This window comes from Pipistrellus kuhlii, unplaced genomic scaffold (assembly GCF_014108245.1).
Source record: "Pipistrellus kuhlii isolate mPipKuh1 unplaced genomic scaffold, mPipKuh1.p scaffold_m20_p_4, whole genome shotgun sequence".
NCBI classification, from domain to species: Eukaryota; Metazoa; Chordata; class Mammalia; order Chiroptera; family Vespertilionidae; genus Pipistrellus; species Pipistrellus kuhlii.
In genome coordinates this window covers 52,514,084-52,538,868 of record NW_023425540.1, presented here as the reverse complement: position 1 = coordinate 52,538,868, position 24,785 = coordinate 52,514,084, and the positions used below count along the sequence as shown (strand labels likewise).

The 24,785-nt window shown below is 37.7% G+C and overlaps 1 protein-coding gene across 12 annotated transcripts in view; it reads right to left on the bottom strand.

The window, feature by feature from the left end:
* Positions 1-24,785, bottom strand: part of PAM (peptidylglycine alpha-amidating monooxygenase) — a 240,452-nt gene that overhangs the window by 85,303 nt on the left and 130,364 nt on the right. For all 12 annotated transcript variants that reach the window (XM_036410914.2, XM_036410915.2, XM_036410916.2 and 9 more), the window contains exons 5-8: positions 23,238-23,295; positions 11,078-11,165; positions 1,737-1,822; positions 322-405 (exon numbers count right to left, since the gene is read on the bottom strand). In XM_036410914.2, the coding sequence (XP_036266807.1) occupies positions 322-405; positions 1,737-1,822; positions 11,078-11,165; positions 23,238-23,295 (316 nt within the window). The remainder of the gene's footprint in view (positions 1-321; positions 406-1,736; positions 1,823-11,077; positions 11,166-23,237; positions 23,296-24,785) is intronic.

Here is a 24,785-nt window from a genome sequence, read left to right as displayed (position 1 = left end):
CTTACACTCTCTAACCATGCTGCTTAGAAGGAATCTTCTAATGGAAGTGGGTAGATAAAAGAATACCTTGAAAAGCCAAAGCACCCTAAAATCGGAGTAGAAGAAAGCACAGTGGGATGCCTAAGACAATAAATATGCCCTTCAAAAGAAAAGCCTTTACCCCCATCGTCCCAAATGAAAAGAAACAAAGACAATTGTTTCCTAGTGGGCCCCGAGGGTGTGGTCAAGTCTTCCTTTTAATAAGTGAATAATAGTTAGTATATATATTTTAAACGGTACAGTCGTGAAAGTTGTGCTTAGTTTCAATATTTCAAAACTTACCTCTAAATGCACTAATGTCCCCATAGTGTACTTGTAGTACGAAGTATTTACTTCCAGTCTCTCCTCCAACTCTGAATCCAACACCTGAAGGTTTACAAAAGGTGTAAATTAATATTTTAGAAATGGAGGCCTAACATGGAGCTAATCTCAGGTTAATGATCTGTGAAATCCAAAGGGAAATAAAATAGCCTATTGCATATGAAACAGTAATATGAAAATGAAAATAAACTAGGCATTTTCTGATAATTTCTAATATAACCTATCAATCCTCTCAAAGCTCTAATAGAATTCTGTGCATAGTTCCCTCCTTAGAACCAGGGTAACCACCTACACCTTAAGAGGACAATTCACTCATTCTGAAAGAAACAGGATAAAGCAAAACAAAATTATTTTCTAGATTATGCAAGACATTTTAGTTTGTATATATTCATATTCCTTTTTATTTGCTGAGTGACTATAGGAGCCTCTCAGAGAAATTACTTTTCTTTCCATATGAAAACAGGTACCTGCAAAAATGTTACTGAGGAAACTGTTACCAACTAGATTAAAAACTCCAGTATGCCAATAAATTTTTGGACTCTGAAGGGATCCTAATAGTCTTACTATTAATAGAGTTTGCTAGTAAGCTAAAAATTATCTACCGAGAAAATATTGAGATGTGGAGAAATATTTTCTTTCTGCTCTACTAACAGGTCTTTAAAATGTCAACAAATAAATGACAGACCCCCTTATTAATTTCCAAACTGGCTTGGTGGTGGCTGCCTGGCAAACTGTAGAGAGGAACCTGAAGCAAAGCCAACAGAGGTCAGTTAGAGCTGACAGGAGTTACTGAGGCAGAGAGGACTCTGTACTTAAAAACAAGTCCCCTTCTGTGCCCCCCCCCCCTTTCCCCACCATGGCAGACCTATTCTGTAATGGAATGGTGCATCCACTTTGATATTAAGAAACATTAAGGTAATAAAAGAGAGTCCGATAATTCACTCACACATTGGAAGCCATAAACAGTTAGAGGTGAAGTCAGAAAGCCAGTGAGGTTTGGCATCCTCCTAAATACCCAGGTTCCAGGACTATAAAAGAAATCTGTTTGCTGAAGCAGCAGTTTCTTTCATTCCTGGCTGTCCTGGCCCCTGAACCTCTCCCGCTGGCCAAAACCAATGTGCCCGAGGCCAAAGGTGTCTTGAGGTGAACTTGGTTGTTTTCTATCTAAACTGCCATGTGGGCAAATTGCAGGGAGAAAGAGTAAATCTCTAATGAAACCTTTTCCATACAAAGCAAGCCATCCTGGTACTTTCTTAGTGTGGAACTGCGAACAGAACATGTCAACCACTGTTGGAAAAGGACACATAATAAAAAGTACTTTGGAATCAGAAATCAAGCAGCTTAATGTGAAACTGTCCAAGAAGCCCCAGAGGTACCTTCGGGGAGTCTGGTAGGGGGCGCATTCCTTGCCCAGGCATACAGGATGTTGGCCTTGTCTGTGCAGGTTCCTTCATCACAAAACCTGAAAGGAAAAGCAGCCATAAATAAAGATTCAAATAGTAAAATGCATACATCACTCACTGTGATGGGGGGGATAAGAGAAAATGTATAAAAACAAAGTAAAATACTACAATACATCAATATACAATATTTTTATTGTAGTCATATCAGCCTTAACATCCTAATAAAGACTGAAGCAATGAATATTTTCATTGTGGGAAAAAAGCACATGCAAAAAGAGATTTTGTTTGTTTATTTGTTGGCTAATGTAAAACAATCCTGTGAGGTAGCTATACAATTTCTAATTCAGTATGTTCATATGTGGAATGTACATGAAGTAATCAGGTAGAAAACTAAGCATCACATAGGAGTCTGAACAAACGAAAGTTAATGCAGAGGAAATTTAAAAGTGGGCTAAAAGAAACGCACACCTTCCCCTCTGGGGATCAATGTTGTAAGTCTTTGGCTGTTGCAACAAATCGTACACATGCCTACACTCATTAGGTTGAACAATACAGGGATCACAGGCAGAAAGACATCTGGAGGTGAGTCCCAGAACCTCCCTTAACAGCTGGGTATTTTGAGCAGGTCCATCAGCAGAGATGGCCCATACAGAAACCTCTCTGGAAGGGCTGCGATGTTGATGTATAAGGCACCAGGTACAGTAACTAGCACACTGGCACCTTTATCACTAGATCCAATTTCATAAATGGTAAGTTGACTCCAAACCACATAAGCCCCGACCCCCATTACACTATTTCTCCTAATATGTTCTGTTATAGAATGGTATTTTTCAAAACCATCCTTAGGTGACATTTTTATAAATCTTTTATAAATCTATGCTTTGAGAAATTAGCACCAAGTAAGGTCAGAATCAGGAGTTTAGGCAGATCTGAAAGATCTGAGGACAATCAAAGACAAGGTCAAGCATTCACCCTACAAATTTACCCTATAAAATTCACCTTGGACAGAAGGCAGGCTCACAGAGAAGAAAATGTGTACTGCCCCTGACCTGGAGGGAAAGAAAGGGCAGACCCTGGAGACTCCCTAAAGAGGTTAGAAACCAAGGCAACAAATCTGAGAACAGCCAGGGCGCAATCAAGAAAACCATTCGTGCGAAGTACCTTCCTACTCAGAGTAAGGGACTCCTAACCTGATTCTTGCTTGTAGCCAGAAATAGGGTACAAGAGGCATTGAGTGCAGACAGCTGTGACCTGTCTGAATAAAGAAAGGGTGAGGGGGCAGGAATCAGGAGGTCTCCACAGGTTATGTACAGCAACTATTCTTGCTTTTTTATAAGTCAGACTGCAGAAAGAAACTGGGTAATGTGCCATGTAAAACACATCAACCGGAGGGTCCTTACTGTTCACTGTCAAGAACAATGTACTTACAGCGAAGGATCATCACCTGACCATGTGAGACACGCACTGGAGCAAACGTCTGGGACGTCCTTATGCCAAGTGCGCTGAAAGACTGAGGGTCCTGGACCGTGCCCAAAGCACTTGGCCTCAGGCTAGAGTGACTTAAAAATGGAGATTGTCTGATGTGATGAACTTAGTATCTCACTGCTGTCAGCTACTAAAATGTCAAGATCTGTGTGACAATTTTTATAGCTTTCAACAAAGACCATGAATGTACAGTGTCTAATATCACTGTGGCGACAGTCTTAGTTTAAGCAAGATAATTATTTCCTCTGCTATGGAAGGTGATTCAGTGCGTGACTAGTAAGAACCAGAAGGAAACAGTGAAATCTAATTGAGAGAGCTGGTTTAGTAAATTTTTCTCAGTGACATATTTGATTATGTCACTCGCTGGCACAAAAATCTTTCAAACGCTTCCCAAGAATCACAAACAGTGGAATAAGCTCAGAGAGTTTTGGTAACTGCCAAAGGTCACGCAAGTGGAGCCATGATTCCAACCTCTGGCTGTCACACCTCCTTCTGCCTCAGTTTGTGAGAATGGCTTGCAGGCAGAGAAAGGTACTGTCTGAAGATAAGCTTTGATGACTACTGTCGTCTCTGCACTACCTTGCAATTTGTGCATGCAACTTCTAAAACCAAATCCTACATCAGTTCTTCTGACTTATCTGTTCTGGTGAAAGAGCTGCAAAAGCAAACTTCGGTTTGCTTTTCAAAATCCCGTCTTATGATTTTTTTAAAGAATGTACTAAATTCAAGACTGAGCAAAGAATGATTCAGTGGAGGGAGCTGGGATGTTGAAACGATTCCTAAAACCTAATGAGTGAGAGGACTAAGGAAGAGGAAAAACAAGAGGCCGAGAGCAACGGATTCTATAGGGAACAACACAAGAGAGTGGCAAAGAGCACTGGGCTCCAATCCCTGCACCTCCTCATTTTCAGATTCCCATTTCCCATTTTAAATAAAAATAGTATCCTATTTTCCTTCACATCAAAGGAATGGCAGGATAAAGTGGACATTGTGTATTTTGGCTCTCCAAAAAGGGTCTTAACCAAAATAAAATCTTTACTATCCTTATTTATTATATAATATATATTTATTATGTTTTAATAAATATATTAAAGGAAGAGAGAGAGAGAGATATGGAAACATCAAATGATGAGAATCATGGATTGGCTGCCTCTTGCATGCCCCAGCCAGCAACCTGACAGGGAATCCATACATGATCTCCTGGTTTGTAGGTTGACGCTCAGCCACTGAGCCATGCCGGCTGGGAACTCTCCTTACTAATAAGAGTCTGAAGGTTAGGAAGCAATGTAACCAACCCTTGATCAATGGCTGTTGTAATTTCAGGCCTCATCAACCAGGCTCCTTATTCTTTTAGCAGCTTCTCCTAAAGGCTCCTCCAGATTAAGCCAATTAATTGTGAAAAGATTCACATAGCTCCCTTGTGGTTTCCTAGTATTCACTGCAAAAATGATGAGAATTAACATTTGAAAATAAAACCATTCTGGATTCCTGAACCTTTGCTGTAGAACCTTTTCGCCTCTAATCCATGGGGAGACCATTCAGATGGCACGAGTATTTTTAGACTATGCCAAGAACTGAAAAGTGCTAGCCTGTCATTTAAAATTATCCAAATAAAGCACAACCGACTGTTAAAAAGTACTCTCTGGTTGTAGCTGTTAAAGGCTATTTAAAACCCAAGGTTACTCAGGGAAGATCAGAAATGATAACTTATTTCTTCTTTTGGCTAAAAAAGTTTAAAAAAAAAAAGACACAAACCTGTCAGGCCCTCAAGTTAATAAGTCTCTGCCTTCTCTTCCAATTTTAATGCATTACATCTCTAACAGAATCACAGAAAAATGAATCCAAAGTTAGAACGTTTCTTTAAGAAACACAACATAAAATCAATCAATGGCATATGTGGAATATCTCTACCTTTCAAAATTGGATCCAGTGAGTCATGTATTCAAATTTCATTAGCTGTTTTATAAAACCACAGAACATAATTTCCCATTCAGACAACCCCTATGTGAATTTCAATGCAATGGGTATCCATTAACATAATGTCAGGATATTTAGTGGGAAAGCTAAACAAGAGCATCGATGTATCAGCAGCAGCCTGATAAACAGTGCTGCAAAATCCACTACCGTCCATGTGATTAGAGAAGCAATAGGGTCCATATGAGCAGTGTGTCTATTTTGTCCATGCCGAACTCTCAGTGCCTAACAAAGTGCGTGCACATAGTGCAATTTTTATTAACCAATATTTTATTAATAAATGAATAAGGATAATAACTACCATGTATTCAGTACTCCTATGTGCCAGGCACTGTGCCAAGCACATTATTTACATCCCCTTATTTTTCATAATGGCCCAACTAGGCAGGATTAATATCCCCATTTTACAAACGAGGAAGCAGCCCAATACAGTTAAATAATATGAGTGATATTTATTACAACTACTAAGGAGTAGAACTGAGATTTGAACCAAAGATGTTCTGCTTTTGAAGTTCTGGTTCTATGTTAAATGTTAGATATGAGAGTACTGTGCTATAATATTGCTATTTTGTTTAACATAAACACTAGTTTTCTGAGGCAAAAAAAAAGTTCAAAATTACATAATGTTTGCTTCTATTGAAACTGTCAAAATGGTTACATCAATGACATTCTATTCTCTTAAAGGTGACACTAGTCTACTAGAAATTAGTCAGTTGCTAAGAAACTCTTATCAACACTTCTAGTCCAGGCACCTAAAAATTAGCCAAGAAATATGATCACTGGTAACTAGGAGTTAGAACAAGATGCCAAGTGTATTGTAGTGATCTTTTATATTGTAGTGATCTCAATATAATATGAACATATTATAATATTGAAGTAGAATAAGGAAATGAATAAAATTAATGTTAGTCTAGAAAAATATATGTCTAACCTTTGCTACTATATATACTCAAAGACACACTTTACAGTGTTTAGAACAAGGAAAATGGTAGACTTTGGAGACTATATTCTTTCTGTTTATATTAACAAGAATGTTATGTATATTAAACTTTAGAAGTATGTTATGGGAGAAAATAAGAGGAGATTGCAGAAGCCACAATGTGATTCTTACTGCATAGTGTACAGATGGCAAGTAGCTGCATAAAGTAGATGCATAGAGTAGATGCATAAAGACAGCAAATATCATATTCAACCAAAGGATCAATGTCATCATGAGGGAGGCAAGGAAGTTTTAACAACATCAACCCACAAAAGAGTCATTTAAATGAGTAAAGAAATGGGGTGTTTCATGCTTCTCTCTAAATATATATTTATGTATATGTTTTAGCTGTTTTCTCTTTCCCTTCATCAGGGTCTGTAACCCTGTGGAGATAGTGGCATTTAAAAAGACACAGCAGGTGGTTAATAAATAGAAGCAATGGAAAGGGATTTAAGCTAAAGCTTCATAGGATGGTAAAGCTGGAGAATGATTCCAAGTTGGAACAGCTAGAAACAGCCTCATTTAGTCAGCTGGGATTCATCTTCTCAAAAAGATCAAACAGCCTATAGCAGCCATATTTCATTTGTAAAGAGTTATTGGTCTTGTTAAGCGTCTTTAGGAATAGTTTCCAAATCAAATATTAACTGCTATGACTAAATACAATTTCAGCTCTGCCTAGAAGATCACACCAAAGTACAAAGCAGGATACATAAGAGGCCCGCTCACTTTAATCATGGAATATTAGGAACACAATCCTGGGGTGGACAGTCATAAATTGCTTTAAGCCTTAAGTGCTTTACTCAGCAGAATAAAGGTACACAGGCCTGTAGGACCTCACACTACAAAAAGCCAAAGTACGCTAGGATTACTCCACATGCCAAGGCAATTTGTATGAAGAAAATACCAGGCTTTTCAAATCCTAGAGCTCTTTGTAGTTAACCATTCATTTAAAAATTTTATCATAAGAGTAAAAAAAAAAAAGTAGAGAAAGTTCTCATAAAATAGATATATGCAATATTTCAATATCCAAGATTTCCTAAAATTTGCTATTATTTTTAGTGGAGAGCAGTAATAAAATGTTTATACCTAAATGACTCCGTTTTCACCACATTTCCTTACTGACCCAAGAAAGCCCCAAAGAGCATCTGCTTACCTATGGATCCTATGTAGCCAACAAATCTGAGGAACTTAGAATGCTCTGCTTTGAATAAAGTCTGCAAGCTCAAATAAAGTCCAACAAGTCATGCTATAGCTATGCTTGCTCAAAGCTTGGTGCTAGTACTTTCCATTGGTCCCGTGATATTTTAATTGTTTCTTTTCAAAGCGTGAGGAAGAAGGTGTGTGGGGTGTATCTGACAGGCGCTTTTGCCTTCTCTGGGCCAGGAGAGCTGCTGCTTTTCTACCAGCTGGTCCTGATTTACATCCTCCAGAGATATGTAAATTCGGAATTGAGCACCAGGCCCACTCTAACCATAAAGGGACCACCCTACAGTATATTAAAAGGTTCACATCAATGTGTGCAATTTAAATGCACATGCATATAATTAACTAGACACATTACCAGTGTGAGCTGCTAATTTGGAATGAGACACAAAAGACTGGAATATGTGCAGAGGAAAAAAAAAACTTTAAAATTAAAATGACTACATAATGAAAACTGCTTCATGCTGTGTCTACTATTTTCATGTAAACTTAATATAACTGTAAATATATTTTAATGAACAGTAGAAAGAGGCAATTACAGAGAGCAAAGGAGGGCACTGTAGCGGTGAAACATCATCAGAATGGCTCTTTGCCTCGATATTAAAAGTGCTGCTTGAAGACAGGGGATGAATTATAACTTCATAATTTCAGGGAAGATGTTTTATTTTATTAGAGACACAGACCTATTTGCCAACCTGCTGGCAATGAAAATAGAGCAGTCAAGTGAATGCAGGGACATCCTATCTAACCAGCAATGAAGAGAGGAAATCCTAGCTTGATGTTTTGGTGTTAAAATAGCCCAATATTAGCTTTTCTTCTTTCACTAAAACATCCTTACTTTTCCATAAAGACTTCTCTAGAGTGTGAACCAGTTTTTGATATTCTGAAGCCTCAAAAAACCATTATAGTAATAATAACCAAAAACACAGGTGAAATTTGGAAATCTTTTAAGCACTGTCTGCATCTTAGAGCAACTGAAAATTAGATTTGCATCTGTAAAATGAATGTGATAAATTCCACAACTTAGATACTTTAGATAAATAATGCAGGGCTTCAGACAGTGACAGATTTTGGTGCTTGTATTATAATTCAGGCGGGACAGATAAGAGGCTAAGCAGCTGGAAAACATCCGTTGTTGGTTCTGGGGCTGAGCCTGTGCAGTGTTGGGGGTAGGGAAACAAGGATATACCTGTGAAGCAACTGAAAAGTTCATCCCATAAAATATCCAGAGAGGTCTAATTCTTTCAAGACTAATGAATTTTTGCTAATATATGGGGGGGGGGGGAAGAGTCTAGCCCATCTTTCAATGGGGAGTATGGCTGGTTTGCAGAAGTCAGTCACTAGAAACAGTTTTACATAATGCCTATCTCCCAGTTTTCATATTGAACAGGCAATGTATATATCCTACTTTTAAATGTCAGATGAACACTTTGGGCTTGGTTAAAAAAAGATAAATAACAGCATCGATTACTGTCCTTGTTTTATGGTTACAAAGTCAATTATAACAAGCCTATTGATTAAGTTGAAATAGGGGCTGCCAGACAGATTTTTAAAATCTATTTAAAATGCTATGGGTATAATGTCATTAAGAATTCTAATTACTTAATGATGCAACCCAATGGCAAAAGGCAGCAGACGGCCTGCTTCAAGTGATTCAACCACTGCACACATCTCCAGCTCCTGATGATGATGCCTTCCAGTCTGACTCAGCCTTTGCATGCAACTTCTATTCACAGAACTGTGGGATTTTATAGATAAATGACCCAGTGAGAGTATCTTGATAAAATGAAAAACCAGGGCCAAACACGTGCGACAGGTAACATGCCCAGGGAATCCAGCCAGTGAGTTCATTACTCTTTCTTTCTACTATGCTGCCTTGCCAGTAATAATTTTAGCAAAAGAGTATATGCGTAGCAATTACGCTACTCAAAATTACTGTTTTCACTTTCATTTAAAATTTGCTTTGAGTTCTCTTTCCTCAACATAGAAGTCCTTTGGATGGATTTAATATCAAAATAGTATATTAAAGAATATGAATAAATACTTTAAAATAGCTAAAATAATGTGTTTGCTTTGATATTCCCTTAACATGAGACCACTGAGCTAGGCTTAGTTCACTTTATATATTTCCCCTTAATAATCAGAACCATAATAACGTGTAAGTGACGTTTTACTTTTTCACTCATTCTCTTCCATCAGGGTGAAGCTAAAGCAGATTTTTCAAGTTCACATCCCTCCTAGCTATTTTTAACCATTTTAATCCAAGGGAAATTTTGCTAATTTCAGAAGATTTATTTTTAAAGAACATAAAAACCAAGGGATGTAATTGATTAAGTCAGATTCAGAAATGCTGTCAGAGAATAATCTTTTAATTCCAACATTTTATTTATAAAAATCTACTGGAGAACAAAAACTGGAATGTTGATATCAAAGGATATTAACTGTGATTTGCTGACTCCATTTTTGCATAAATTCAGTCACGTGAGAGAGGTTCCTATGTGATATGCCCCTTTCATCAAATACTCATGCCTATTAACAAATGCTTTGATGTTACTTGGTCCGTGGAGATTTCCGCTAATATCCATGTGCTTTTAACAGTTCCAAATACATATAACAATTGTTTATTATAAAATTGACCAGAAAGCAGTTGCTGCATGCCTTGAATCAGCATAACACATACGAGGATGCGCAGAAAAGGGTCTATCAGCCTCTGTGATCACGCAGCAATAGGACCACAAAACATTCCCCTTCCCAATGCAAAGGAAGACATACTAGTCATTGTGCCCTGTTACACATGTAACACGATTCTATTAGTGCAAAATGTAAGGCTTAGAATGCACAACGATTTTCAAAGTTCACTGATCATCTTACCACCAAAGAACAAAATGAAAGGGAAGATCTCAAGTCATAATTATGCTGTAAGCTTCTGGGGGCAGAAAACATATCTATTTATCTTAGAACCTCCCACAGCATCTGCTGCAGTTCTGAGATATAACAAGCATTTAATAGATGTTTATTGATTGTTCATGACATGGTATGAAGGCTCACCACAGTGATTAAAATAAATTCTAAAATGGCAACAGTTACTTGAATAAATAAGACACAGTGTGGTGAAACAGAAGTAACTGGATTTGGACCAGGACAACCTAAGGTTCAATCCTGGTCTGACACTAACTGTCTGTGTTACCTTCAGCAGGTTAGTGAATCTTTGAGCTTTCAGCTCTTTGTCTGTAAAGGGAGGTAATAATACCTGCTTTGCAGAGATGTTAGGTAAAAGGAAATGGTGTACACAGATCACCTATCCTGGTGTCTGGAATAAAAAAGTGTTCAATGAATATAGCCATGGTGCTATATTCATGAACGTAAAGACAAACAAACACCAGAGTATACATTATCTAATTTTTTAGTCTTTCTTTTCAAGCTGCATGCATTTTGACACACACTCTCTGTGACATTATTAAGTCAATGTCAAAGATCAACGGATGTGCTCCAGAGCAGAGGAAATAACTGTGATAAGCAAAACATGAGCATGACTTGATACAAAAGTACAAAATTCTTTTTTTAAAGAAGAAAATATTCTTCATGTTTAATAATCAATTGTAGAATACTTGCACAGATGCACTCTGTGCTTATTAAAACACACATTTTCTACTATGAGCCCATTATTCCTTACCAGTAACTTCCCGTGGATGAAGGCATGTTACATCCAAAAAGTAACATATGATGGACAGTATCCATGCTGGCCCGAGGTTTGAAGTCAACTGTTAAAATAAAATAATACATGAATATGAATACAAGTTACACTTCCTTACACAAATGTCACAAGAGACTGTTCAACCGTTCCAATAGCTGTATAACAAAGATGTTTTGATGCTCTTAGGATAGAATTCCCTCACTGTTTGAGTTGTCTTATTCCTTAAGATGAGCATGATTTGATCATTTATTTAGTACGATAGTAAACTATCATCTAACAAAAATAACATGAGTTAGTGGGCTGAAACTACACATACACCCACACACACTTTTAAATGGAAGGCCCCTTTTAAAGTGAAGAGAGCATTATGTGGGTATAAATGAAAGCTCCAGGCTATGGATTTACAAGATATTCTGTCCAGATATCAGCAGAATACTAAATGCCATAAAACACACAGCACCACACGGCACGAAACAGAAACCACAGTAAGGGGTCAAACACAAGCAAAATGATTCATAACGCAGTACAAGCTTATTACCATCTTAAAATTACAGAAGTCACTAGGATATGATCTGGAGAAACAATTTATGAGAAAAGTGGAAAATATATCTTTATAAAAATACATAAATGTATTTTATGTATCCAGGATGAGTGCTGTGCACTTGTTAAAGGGATATGGAAACATACTCACTGTCCTTTCTCTTTTTCTCCTAATAACAGTGGTTGATAGATATTAAAATAAACAAAATTCAGTTCAGAGGAAAAGCAAAGAAAGAGATCAAAGCTAAGTATACTATTATGGATGATCAATATTGAGCACAAGCTCTCTTTTCTGGTTTGGGTTTGGCTCCTCTCCTTTAGTCTGCAAGCTGCTGTCTTATGAAGTAGTTTACTAGTCACCTTTACACAGAAAAATGCTAAACAGACTCAAATGTTCTTATTTTCAAGTATGTATAAAACTGTATCTTTTAGCTCTTTTTGTCTGGTTGATAAAATTAACAAAGCACCCTTTGCTGCTAAAATATGTATCTGAGACATGCATACCGTATTTTCTGGCATATAAAACCACCCCCTAATTTAACAGTTAAAACATAGGTTTAGGCCTATATTCGCTATATAAGACTACACACCCCCCCCCCCCCCCCCCCCCAGTTCAAAGAAAAGACTTACTTTGCCGTCAAGATCTGCAGGTAATTTTTGTGCAATTTTGGTCTTTTGCCCCGATTTTTGGTTGACCTTTTTTCATTTCAAAAGTCGCCTTATACACCGGAAAATATGGTATTTATAAATAAAAAATATTATACTATAGCATCATGACTTGCAAAGTGTGGTTGATCATAAAACATAGGCTACCTACTAGGAGACATCTTTATTTACAACTTTCAGGGAAAATAAAAAGCTTTTCATTTATTGTGTTGTAAAGAAAAATTTAAAGTCTAAAAATAAACACCCGCACACTGTGAGATTTTTATACCACCATTAAAAAACTAACAGGAGAAGGCTGGGAAATGGACTTCATATAACCTGAGGCTTTGTTTTCTATTACAAAAGAACACAGTAAGCCTAGGAGATTAAAGAAGATATTTGGAAGGAAAGAATCAATTGGCAGTTACAACAGTTCACAAACCATAGAAAATCATATTGTTACCAAGCCTTAGTTTGTTAGCAAGAGAAATAAAAAGAAGAAGAGGGATTCTATCTCTACAAACTCTCAAACTCTCAAGCTCTGCTTCCTCTCTCCCATGATCCTCTCACAATCATCCCTGGCAGAAAAGGAAAACTGAAAAAGTCCCGAGGTGAGCTTTTTGTCTCTGTCTTTTTATTTTTGTACTAGAGGCCTGGTGCATGAAGTTCGTGCATGGGTACGGTTCTTAGGCCCGGCCTGCGATCAGGGTCATCTTCCCAGCTGCTAGCAGCTGGCTCTGCACCCCCGTCGCCACCCACCCCCAACTCCCTGTTCACCATTGGGCAATCGGAGCAGCTCCTGCATCAAGCGTCTGCCCCTAGTGGTCAGTGCGCATCATAGCAACCAGTCTTTCCACTGTTTGGTCGATTTGCATATTATCCTTTTATTATATAGGATGTGCCTCAGTGGCATGGGGATTACTTTGAGCTAAAGGCAACTGAGACCCTGCAGGCTCAAAGAACTTTCTGCTCCCCTCCCTTAACTGTCTAGGTCAATTCAAATTAGGAACCTGGCCCATGATGACAGTCATCACCATAAATGACTTTTTACCTTTGTATATGGCAGGGCAAACTAATAACTGCTGAACATGTGGTTTCCCTGCAATTACCTTCTGAAGCCCCAAGCTGCATTACCTCATCCCTAGTTCAGAACATCTTGTATACCCATATTTCCTTTCTGTCTATGAACCTCTCATGTAGATAGGGTCTCGGACTCTACATATGTAATTAAATATGGTTATTTTTTCTTGTTAATCTGTCTCATGTCTATTTAATTATTATTGTAGATCACTGAGAGCAGAGGACAGTTCTTCCTCCCCCACGGAAACAGATCGATATCTTTAAGTGGTAGTAAAAGAAAATTCCTCATGGTTCCCTTTCATAAACACTCTAACCCATACATTCTTTCAAAAACTCAAGATCTAATTTAAATGCTAGGTAAATTATTAGTATGGAGTGGAAACAGGCACCCAACCAACTTTTCCTTATCCTAACAGAAGAGTATGCTGACGTATTTGCATTGTTACAGCTCAAAATACAATTTATTGCCATTGAAAAATACCTCCAGCAAAACGAATGTCATATCAAAATATAAATCTAAAACAAACAGTAGGCACATAAAATAAAGCAGGACTGGGACAATTTCATCAAAGGGGTCAACTGGGAAAAGACTGGCTGACAGGTTCATTTCCTGGGTTTCTTCATTCCTATATATATATATATATATATATGCCTGGCTGTGCAAATCCAGACCCCATCCCTTGTCAACAACAGTGAGGACCACTGAGTAGGCTGGAGCTTTCAACACTACACAAGACAGAATATGGAAAGATATTTTAAAAGCACATTTTATAAGAAATTCCCTCCTCTTTCTTTTTCTCCCCTCATATACCAAAGAAATAAAGGATCCAAGGGGAAAAATACCTAATAATGAAGACAACTGCACTTAACTGTGTGTCTCTGACAGGAAGAATAAACAAAGGCAGCCTCAGGATGGGGACAAACAGGCATAAACACAGCCTTGTGAGCATGCAAGGGAATGCTATATCTGATAAGATTTAATGTGCCACCAACTCTTCTAACTCAATAATAAGATGACAGTTGCTTAAGTGGAAATGGTACTTCAGCCTCAATGGCTGTTCACAGTTCAGATTGCCTGAGGCAGAAGATCAGGGAAAGTTTTATAGGCAACTAAGTGTGACTAAGTCCTGGGATCCAAATTCTCCTGAAGGACTAAAACTCCAGAAATAGTGCCTCATGCATATTAATTAGAGGAAATATGATGACATACAGTGCACAGGTTGAAAAATTTCTCAAAGGATAATGCCATCTGAAATGAAAGACATATTGAGCAAGGAGATAACTGGGTCTATTTTCTGGAGTTCTAAGCAAAAATCTGTTTTAACTGTATGAAGTTGTTGGGAATTTATGGCCTCTTTTAGCTAACATCAGACTACAATCAGGGCCATAAAATACACTAAGAATGTGAACTAAGACAGAATTTCATTTAACTCTTGGCTTTCTATTTTTCCTTTCCAAGAAGATATCCGGATCTGCATGTCAACATTTGACATATCTGCCAGACCCAGGATGTGGAAAGACTTTGAAGAACACAGATAGCCAAGTGGAGGAATGAGCAATTAAGGAGATATCCATGTACATACAACCAATCCTAAATTACCCTCTTTATAATGTGGAATACCCTCTTTAGCTAAAAGTACTCAGTAGGGGAATCCTATCTAATAAAAGAGTAATATGCAAATTGACTGTCACCTCAACATACATGATGGCTGCCCCCATGTGGACACAAGATGGCCACCACAAGATGGCCAGCAGGAGAGGGCAATTGGGAGGGATCAGGCCAGCAGTGGAGGGCAGTTGGAAGGGACCAGGCCTGTAGAGGAGGGAAATTGGGGGCAACAGGGCCTGCAGGGAAGGGCAGTTAGGAGGCACACAGGTCTGTAGGAGAGAGCAGTTGGGAGGGGGTGGAGGGGAGGGAACCAGGCCTGCAGCGGAGGGCAGTTAGGGGCAATCAGGCTGGCAGGAGAGCAGTTAGGCATCAATCAGGCTGGCATGGGAGTGGTTAGGGGGTGATCAGGCTGGCAGGTAGAAGCGGTTAAGGGCAATCAGGCAGGCAGGTGAGCAGTTGGGGCCAACAGTCCTGGATTGTAAGAGGGATGTCCAACTGCCCGTTTAGGCCCAATCCCAATAGGCATCGGACAGTCGGACATCCATGGAGGGGTCCCAGATTGGAGAGGGTGCAGGCTGGGTGGAGGGACACCACCCCCGCACCTGCCGTGCACAAACTTTGTGCACTAGGCCTCTAGTACTATATGTAGGCTTTGATAATTAACCTATGGAATAAAAAAGAACTGATTTGCAGATGCAAGTTTGGATCTCCAGAACTTAGGCCTTTTAGAATTGCTGTGTAATATATCATTAGAGAAAATTGTTGTTAACTCTATTTCTTTTTTTCTCCAAGTTTATTTTGCATATTGTAGGTATTTTTCCATGTTACTAAACAATTTCCATCAATAGTACTTTACTCTTGGTTTTGTGCATGAGTAGTACCTTGTTCAAAATACAAGTGCCCAGAGTCAATGCCAGATCAGCCCTGCCCCTTCCTTCATCAATATTTCATTCAAATCTCCGGAGATCATTACAGGCAAGTGTATCTTTGAAAAGTTTCAGAGATGAATAACAGGGGACTCTGACTATAATCAACATTTTTAGTGCCTGAATTTACTGCGTAGTGTGAGCATACTAAGAATTCAGTTAATTCATCTTAGTTGACTTGGACTGCCTTGCTCTTTTATGCGCATAGGACAAATAGTAAAACAAGGTTTCTCTCAAAATAAATATATAAAAAAGTTTCTGAAGGCAAAAGTTAGTTGATCCTTTAGAGCTGTTTCAATATTGAGAGAATAGAGAGGTGTAAGGTTTAAGAAACAATAATGTGAAGAAATTGTCATAATGAAAAAAATTACAAATAGGCCTCCGAATTTTAGTATCACTCATATAAATATGTCTTTATTTCCAAAAAATACAGATTGTATTTCAAAAACCATTCATAGGAACTGAGGATAATGCTCTAAATTGTAACTTAAGTGTAGAATATAATCAGCCTTAATGTATGTCATCTTGCAGTTGAGCCAAAAGGTTCAGAAAAATGTAAAGCTCACAGCAATACTGCCCATTGGGCAGCATGTTAAAAACCCACAGCATTGGCAGATTATATTATCTCTACCAGCTCCCTGTGTACCCATAAAGCAATTCTACACAAGCAGAAAGATCTTTGGCTTGAACATTTTAATCAGAAAATTTAATAGAGAAATGGTCATTAACTCTCACTAGCAAGGACAATAATACACGATTCAGAAAGCATCCTTAACATGGTTTATAAGGACTTTAAGCTACTGTTGCCAAATCATCCAAGAAATAAGATACCTGAGCAAGTCTATAAATTTAACACAAATTAAAAATGAAATAAAATAACACTTACTTCCAAATAAAAGTATTTTAGCCCATGATCGGGAGGGGACAGGAGTGGGCTGGAAGAGGTTAATGAGTAAAAAGTAGGACCTTTGCAATACTTTCAACAATAAGGATTAAAATAATAATAAAAAATAAAATATCAATAGAACTCCTAATTTAAAAAAGGAATTTTAGCACAAAAAGAATAAAATTTGTAGATGCTATACCTTTTAAAACTGAACTTCTTGGGCATATTCCAGGACCAAGGAAATAATCAATAAATACAGTGTCAGCCAGGCTATGCAAGATGAAACAGCAGAAGCTCCATTAAGCTCAGTTTTTGCGAGGTCACTCCTATAACAGTCCTCTGTTACTTTCCTCCAGAACCGAATCCATATCCTCCCTCTTGCCTTTCCTGGTCATGCATAATATTGCACCATGTTTCTAGCATGACCGCTGCCAACCTGCATTCGGCACTCACATCAGGCAGCCCATCTCACTTAACGGCCAGAATCACTAACATTTCCTGAGAGCTTACCCTATGCCCAGCTCATTTACTCTCACAACAACCACAGGAACAGGTCCCTCTTCCCTCCCACAGATGAGCCTGAGGAGAGAGAGGTCCAGTAACTTGTCCTCAGCCATGAAGCCAACAAGGAATGAGGCTCACACTCTTGGCTGGAGGGCTCCTTCATTGCTTATACCATTGGCAGCTGGAGTATTCTCCTCCCCTCTGCAGACCTTCCCTGATCCAGATCAAATCTTGCCTATCTCTCTCATAAAAATTTTCTCCGACTAGAAAAATTCATACTAGTTATGAATTAGAGAATTTGCCCCCTTTCCCCCATGAAATAGCTGAATGGGCTACTTCAGCATGACTGTCAAAGCAACACAAACTCTCGCCATTGAAGGACATTTGCACAGCAATTCCAATTCAAATCCGGCTTTCTGAGTTGAATTGACAGTTTTACTGGGGGTAGGATGATGGTGGCATTTTGATATTACTGCATTAAAACAACTATGTCCACATGTTATATATATATATACTAGTAGCCCTGCACATGGATCTGTGCACCAGTAGGTCGCTGCTGCTGCCCTCCTGTAGCTCTCTGCCCTGCCCTCCCATAGCTTCTCCCACCCCCCTCATAGTTGCTGCTCTGCCCCCTCCTGTAGCTCTTCATCTCCTGCTTGCTTGCTGCCCTGCCCCTGCCCCGTCCTGTAGCTCTCTGCCGCTCACTTGTAGTTCACTGTCTCACCCTCCTACAGATCTGTGATCAGGTTGCTATGCAGTTGGTCATTATGCCTCAGAGAGTAATAGATAATTAGCATATTCCTCTCTTATTATATAGGATATATTAATATACTGGACATATAACATTATAATTGTTTTAGGTGTACAACATCATTATTTGATATTTATATATTTTGTAAAATCATCACCAGGATAAGTTTAGTTAACATCCATCAGTTATGTTTTCATAATCCTAGATTTATCTAATTAAAGACTTTCCTAAATCTGAGCTATATGAAATACAATCAAATGGTTCCTACTCCTCTCCCCTCTTCTTTTTATTAGTTGAGAAAACCCTGAGGTTTGTTGAGGGTCTTGGGCATTTGGCTGACCTACGGATAGAGGACATTTTAGAAATACTCTGAAACAAGGTCCATAGCAGCAGCTTCTCCTTCACGATATGACCAGGCAAATTAGGTTTCATCTATTAATCAGAGACCCTAGAACAGAGTGTCTTATCTGTGCTACCTCAGCTCTCTCCGCGTAGCTTTTGCTATGGAACTAGAACAGCTTCCTAGGGTGCCTGCTGGAAGGTATGCAGTGGTCATGTGGAAGACAGAAATTACATTATTCATTCTGAGGAAAATCCTAGGTGGAGGCAAAAAGGTGACAGAGTGATTGCATGAGGATGGGAATCTACACACACACACACACACACACACACACACACACACACACACATTTTTATTTACTGCTGTCAAAGCCATAAAATGTGGATATATGAGCATTATAACTGTGCCAGACCTTGATCTTATAGTCACACCATGTACTAACCCATGAACATGATCAAAATTAGGTTGTCCCAGCAAGTTTTGAAGTATTCCAGCATCACCTCAACATGCGCTTTGTTTAAGAAAGGCCACGTTTGGAAATAGTCAAGTATAACTGTGTAATACTGCAATAGGAATTGTTCTACATTCAAGAGAGAAGCCCACAAAAACAAAAGGCAATAAATCATTAGATTAATTTCATCTGTTTCTAAATCCCATGGCTTCCATCTCATTATATAGTGCATTTTGATAGATAGGGACCTGCCATCATTCACTAAGGAAAAGACACATTTATTTACTGGTCATCCATGTGAAGGAAAGCAAGAGAATGATGATGACAGTCAAATTTCTTGGCTGAATGGGCTGCTGTCAGAGCCAATTCCTCTGAGTGTCTGTAAAACACCTTTTAGACAGCCTCACAGTTCAGTGGTCAAATGCAGATTTTATCAGACCTTCCCAATTCTGGGACTTCTTAGTAAAACAATAAACAAAAGCAATGTTCTAGGGAGAGCCATGATTTTGTTCAAAGTATACAAATTATACTTATTTTTATTCTAATATTTCCTCAAACACCCACTTTAATTTACACTTAATAATTCAACACAGGTAAATGAACACATCAAATGTTGTGTATGCTCATACGTAAATGTGACAGGCATATCCACATATAAATTTCATGACAACTGTGATGGTTGGTATTTTCTCAAAATTAAGAAGTATGTTTATCTAAAATGAATTACCTAATTAGTCACACAAGCATAAAGCCCAATTTATGATTTTTTTCAAATGCAACTTCGTTTTTTAACACCATCTTTCTAAAAAATATATTTTTCTTGATTTCAGAGAGGAATGAAGAGGAAGAGAAAGATAGAAACATCAATGATGAGAGAGAATCATTGATTGGCTGCCTCCTGCATGCACCACACTGGGGATTGAGCCCGCAACCCAGGCATGTGCTCTTGACCAGAACTGAACATGGGACCCTTCTGTCCACAGGCTGACATTCGATCCACTGAGCCAAATTGGCCAGGGTTTTAACACCATCTTAATAAGCAATCTGAATTGTACTCTTCCTTTTGTGATTTCCCCCCAGAAATCTAAAAAGCAAAAGAAAAAAGTCCTTTTCCTATGCCTTGACATGTAGTCATTCTTTCCAGAATTCTCTCAGGCTGTGGTTTTCTTGAATTTATGTCACACCTCACATCTCCATTAACTGGCACACAGCAGAATTTATGAACAAGTGGCTTTTCTTAAAGATCACATATTTCTTTACATTCAAACAAGGATATAATTTAAGGCAAAAGGGTAAATTGGCTACTACTCGATATGCTGCCTTAGAAATGGCCAAACAAAACACTTGTTCAGTGTTCACTCGTGTATTACACAAACAATTACTGAGTCCCTACACACCCTGTGGTACATGTCCTGCTGGCATTCAAACATTTTAAAGGCATAGATAATAAAAGCAGGAGGTATAAAGCAATAAAAGTGACCTAAGAAATGAATAAACCAAGTATTATAGGTCTTTACAATCTTCATTTCCAATGAATAAGTCATTCTGCAACCTAGAATTTAGGACAACCCACAAAAAAAGGCTTCATTCATGAAAAAGCCAAGTTACCATTACCAAACTTTCACTTTGGGAGTCTGGAAAAGTTATGTATGATCATGCTCCCAACATACAATCTAAACATGCAAGCCCCTTTCCTTTGGCCAATCTTTAAAATTTCACATGTATTGGGTTTTATTTCAGGAGATGGTTCTTATTCTTTCATGAGGTTTACTTACTGTGGGCAAATTTTACTGGAGTTGTTCCCAGTAGGGAGTGAAGGTGAGGAAATGAAAGTATAATTGTATTTGATGTGAGGAAGACAGAGATGTGCTATTACTGTATTTCAGTCCCATCTACTCACTTGATAACTTCTTTTCTTTCTTTCCTGTACCACTATCCTTGCACCCAAACCTGTTAGTATTTAAATGGCATACAAGCAGGTTAGCTAGCAAAAAGCTTGGGCATGTTCCTTAATCTCTCTGACTCAGTTTCCTCTTCGGTAAAATGGCTAAAAATACAGTGTATGGCAGGCTATCAGTAAATTGGCTAGTGTTGGGCTGATTATATGAACACAGATTCCATATAAACTATTGTTCCAACACCCAACTAAATCAAGAACACTGATGTTCCTGTCACTGTTTCTCTAACTCTAAAATGGGACTAACTTCAGGGTCATCCTAAGAATTAATGAGATAACATATACAACATTTCCTTATATAAATAATTTGTGGTATTTCTCTTTGGTTTTCTATTTTAGGTGCCAACATAGGTTGCTAGATTATGCAAATAATGGTAATCAGAAATCACCTGGGGTAGTACATTAAAGGACTTACATTGAAAATGAAACAACTATTTTGAAAAAGAGACAAAATCTTTAATATTCATACAAACCTCCAACCATAAAGAGAAGAAATACTAAATTTACTGATTAATCATATAAGATCCTTTAAGGACTTTAGAACTGGGAACAGTTTAAACTTAGAAGAGAGTTGCCTGAGAAAATGCAGGAATGTCTAGTACCCTAATTCTACTATAGCCCTTTATGTGTCTCCTGTGAATATTTTTCTTGACTGAATATATTTTCTTGTACTTTTCAACTTTAAATTATGTAAAAGCAAACACATTTTTATTAAGAGATCAGTAACACATTCCAGGATATATATTTATAGTCTTTATAGTCCCCAGCTCTGAAATCATACACTACCACTAACCTCCAGAAACAAACCAGTAACCAGTATTAATGTGAGACCTGTAGTCCTGTTGTGAAACATGACCTTCATGTTAACACAGATGTGCAGAGTGGCCTTTGTTCAAAGCAAGTGTGAAACAGGAGGAAACAAGACTATCTCTGAACTTGCACAGAGAAAATATAAAATTAATAAGGAAAAAAAAAACCCTTCATGTAAAATTCTTTTTATGAGCAACTAGAGGCCCGATGCATGAAATTCGTGCAAGGGGCTTGGCCCTCACAGCAGTGGCAGTTGCCTTGGCCCTGTTAGCCACAGCTTCATCTGGAGGGACATTCAGAAGGTAGCTGCCCGGTCTAATTAGCATATTACACTTTTATTATTATATATTATTATTTTCTAACACTGCCAAATACATGGCTATGAAATTGAGGTGATTTTTAATGCTAACATTTTAATTATTTATACCTAAATCACATTTGGTGTTGCACAGCATTCTACAATTAGGAATCTAAATTATTTTTCTGTCTCTAGAGTTAAAATTCAGGATCTGGGAACATTGTCCTGACTTTTTTCTTGGTGATGTTTAATTATTATACAGAATAAAAACAATCAGGCAATGGTCAACTTCCTTCAACTTTCTAAGGTCTGATTTTAATCTTTAGCTATTAACCATGGAGGATATTCTGTTTAGAGAGTTTGTTACAGGTGTATTTTCCTTTGTGATCACCACCAAAGTATGTGGGGGGAAAATAAAGGCACATTGCTCTGGCCTTGTACAGGTCTACAGTGTATATTCCCATGGGGAGCAGCTCATGGAAATTCATCCTCAGCTGGCTCCGAGGCTCCTGTACACATTGTACAATCCAAATAATAGCTGTTTCAGACAGCCCACTTGAAGATTAGTTTTAAGGGACCGAAGTACAACTCTCATTATCATCACTTTTTTTCCAAAATCAACACTTCAAACAGGAAAGTGAAGTAGGAGGAAAAAGCAAATCCATGAATAATTTGCCAACCACACTTCTTCCCTAAACAGTTAAGAGTCTGCCATAAGGCAGGTCTAAATTAAAACAACCTAGATGAAAACAGATGGCGCTTTGTCATTTTCCTATCTGATGTGAAGATCCAGTTAGGGAAGGGCTTGTCATTTACGAGTGCTCTTATTCTGTAATACAGACAACAAGAACAACATTGCTTCCGTCCTCCCACAACCCTCCTTCTCTTCTTTCAGACTCTCCTTTCTTCCTTCCTTCCTATCCATTTACCTGTCTAACAGGTAAAATATTACATCCTCCAATGTTGATTCTAAGTGCATTCGATTTACAGCATGACCCAGCAAGTAAATAAACAGTCTGTTGAGTGAAGCAGAATTAAGCATCCAGCCACAGACAGAAAGTCAATACAATACAAATGGGACCATATGGTATTGGCAGCCATTGACATCTGCATGCAACTGCTTAACTACTATTACTCATGCATCTCTCCAGATACAGTTTGTAATCCTATCTCTCAGTGGCTCTCGCTAGTTGGTTTCCACATTAGGCATGATAAATGCATTTTAGAAACTGACAGTAAAAGATTAATACGCTCATAACCATCAAAGAGGACCTTTCACTGATTTCAAAGAGCTTGCCCTCCCTTCAACTGCCAACCACTACCCCATCCAATTATTACTTACTCACGAAGGCTTCCTCATCCGTTGGCAAACGCATTGACATGCAGAAGTATGTATCAGACTATTAAAGAAAGAAAGACAAAATTCAAATTAAATTGCTGCTAGTGAGTAAGAAAAAACAACTAGTCAAAGCATAGGCTATATGACAGGTGAAGCTGCCTGCCACACATTGGGTGCCGGGTTCGTGAAGGGACTAATTGTAGAACTTAGGTAGTCTAAAAGTTTTACTAAGACTCTTCAAATCCTATTTATAAAACCAATTATCATGAGCAATATTTCTAGTATGTTGCAGTTAAAAGGCAACATTTTAGATGCTTATATGAAGAGTGATACAATTCATTAATGCATCTGATTTTAAAACGGTAGAAAATTGGTTTTGAACATATTTGCTATTTGAAAAATTAAGGATTTAATTTTCTGATTCAGTTTACAATGTTCCAAATGTTAACTAGAAAAGTACAATGAGTAAAAGTTGGTGTTAAAATATATCATATTTGTGTTTTTTTCCTTATTTTAAACATTTTATGTAGTTTATTAAAGGAATCGATATTAATTCAATTATTCTTTCTTTTCTAGTTATTGGTCTTTTATCTAAATGGCTACTTTCCTGCTATCAAATGTATTAACATCAAGAATTTTTAGTGATAAAAATTGCAATTTAAGGAGAATGAGCTTCTTTTGATCTATGCATTCCTCTTCCTTAACGGAAATCCATATTCAGTGAAGTATGTGCTATGGTTGCTAATATACCAAATATAAATATAGACAACTCATTTAATAATTCATACTTCATGGATTATCACTGCAATGTGCTGGATCAAGAGACTACACAACATGAATAGATATAATTTGGGTTTCTCTAAACCTACTGGTTAGCACCAAAAGATTGCAGAATTGTATCTCTTATTTTTCCCCCTGTGTTGGGAGTCAAGGAGGTTCAAATACACATCAAGCAAACATATCATAATTTGATTATAGAAATATGACTCAGTCTTCATTTCTACTTTTGTATATGCCATTTTGTTTCTCAACTGAACAAACTGTTTCATTTCTTAAAAGACTTCATAATTATTTCAATTCACTATTATTTTGCTAAGAAGGAAATGTACTGGGAAATATTGAAGTTTCACAGTAAGGAGGTTAAGCCACATAAATACAGGAGATGTGAACTGTGTATCTAAAACCCATAAAATATACAGGCAAAATAATGTTCAAAGATCTCACAGTCATGTACAAGATTGCTCATAAATATTTTCCAACCTCTGAGTTACTAATTTACAAAATATCCCTACTCTGTTCTAACAACAATAACAAAAGAATAAGCTCAGATTCTTTTCTATGTGCTCACCCTTGGCCATGAATAAATAACTACTGCAAGATATTTTGTGGCTACTACAGCTGCTATTGTTACCATTACTATTTCTAGCGAACAATTATTGAATTCTTATAATGTGCCAGGCATTGTTCTCAATGATTTATTTGTATTATATCATTTAATAAATAAAACAATCCAAATGACAGATATGCAGTATTATGAACTCCACTGTAGAT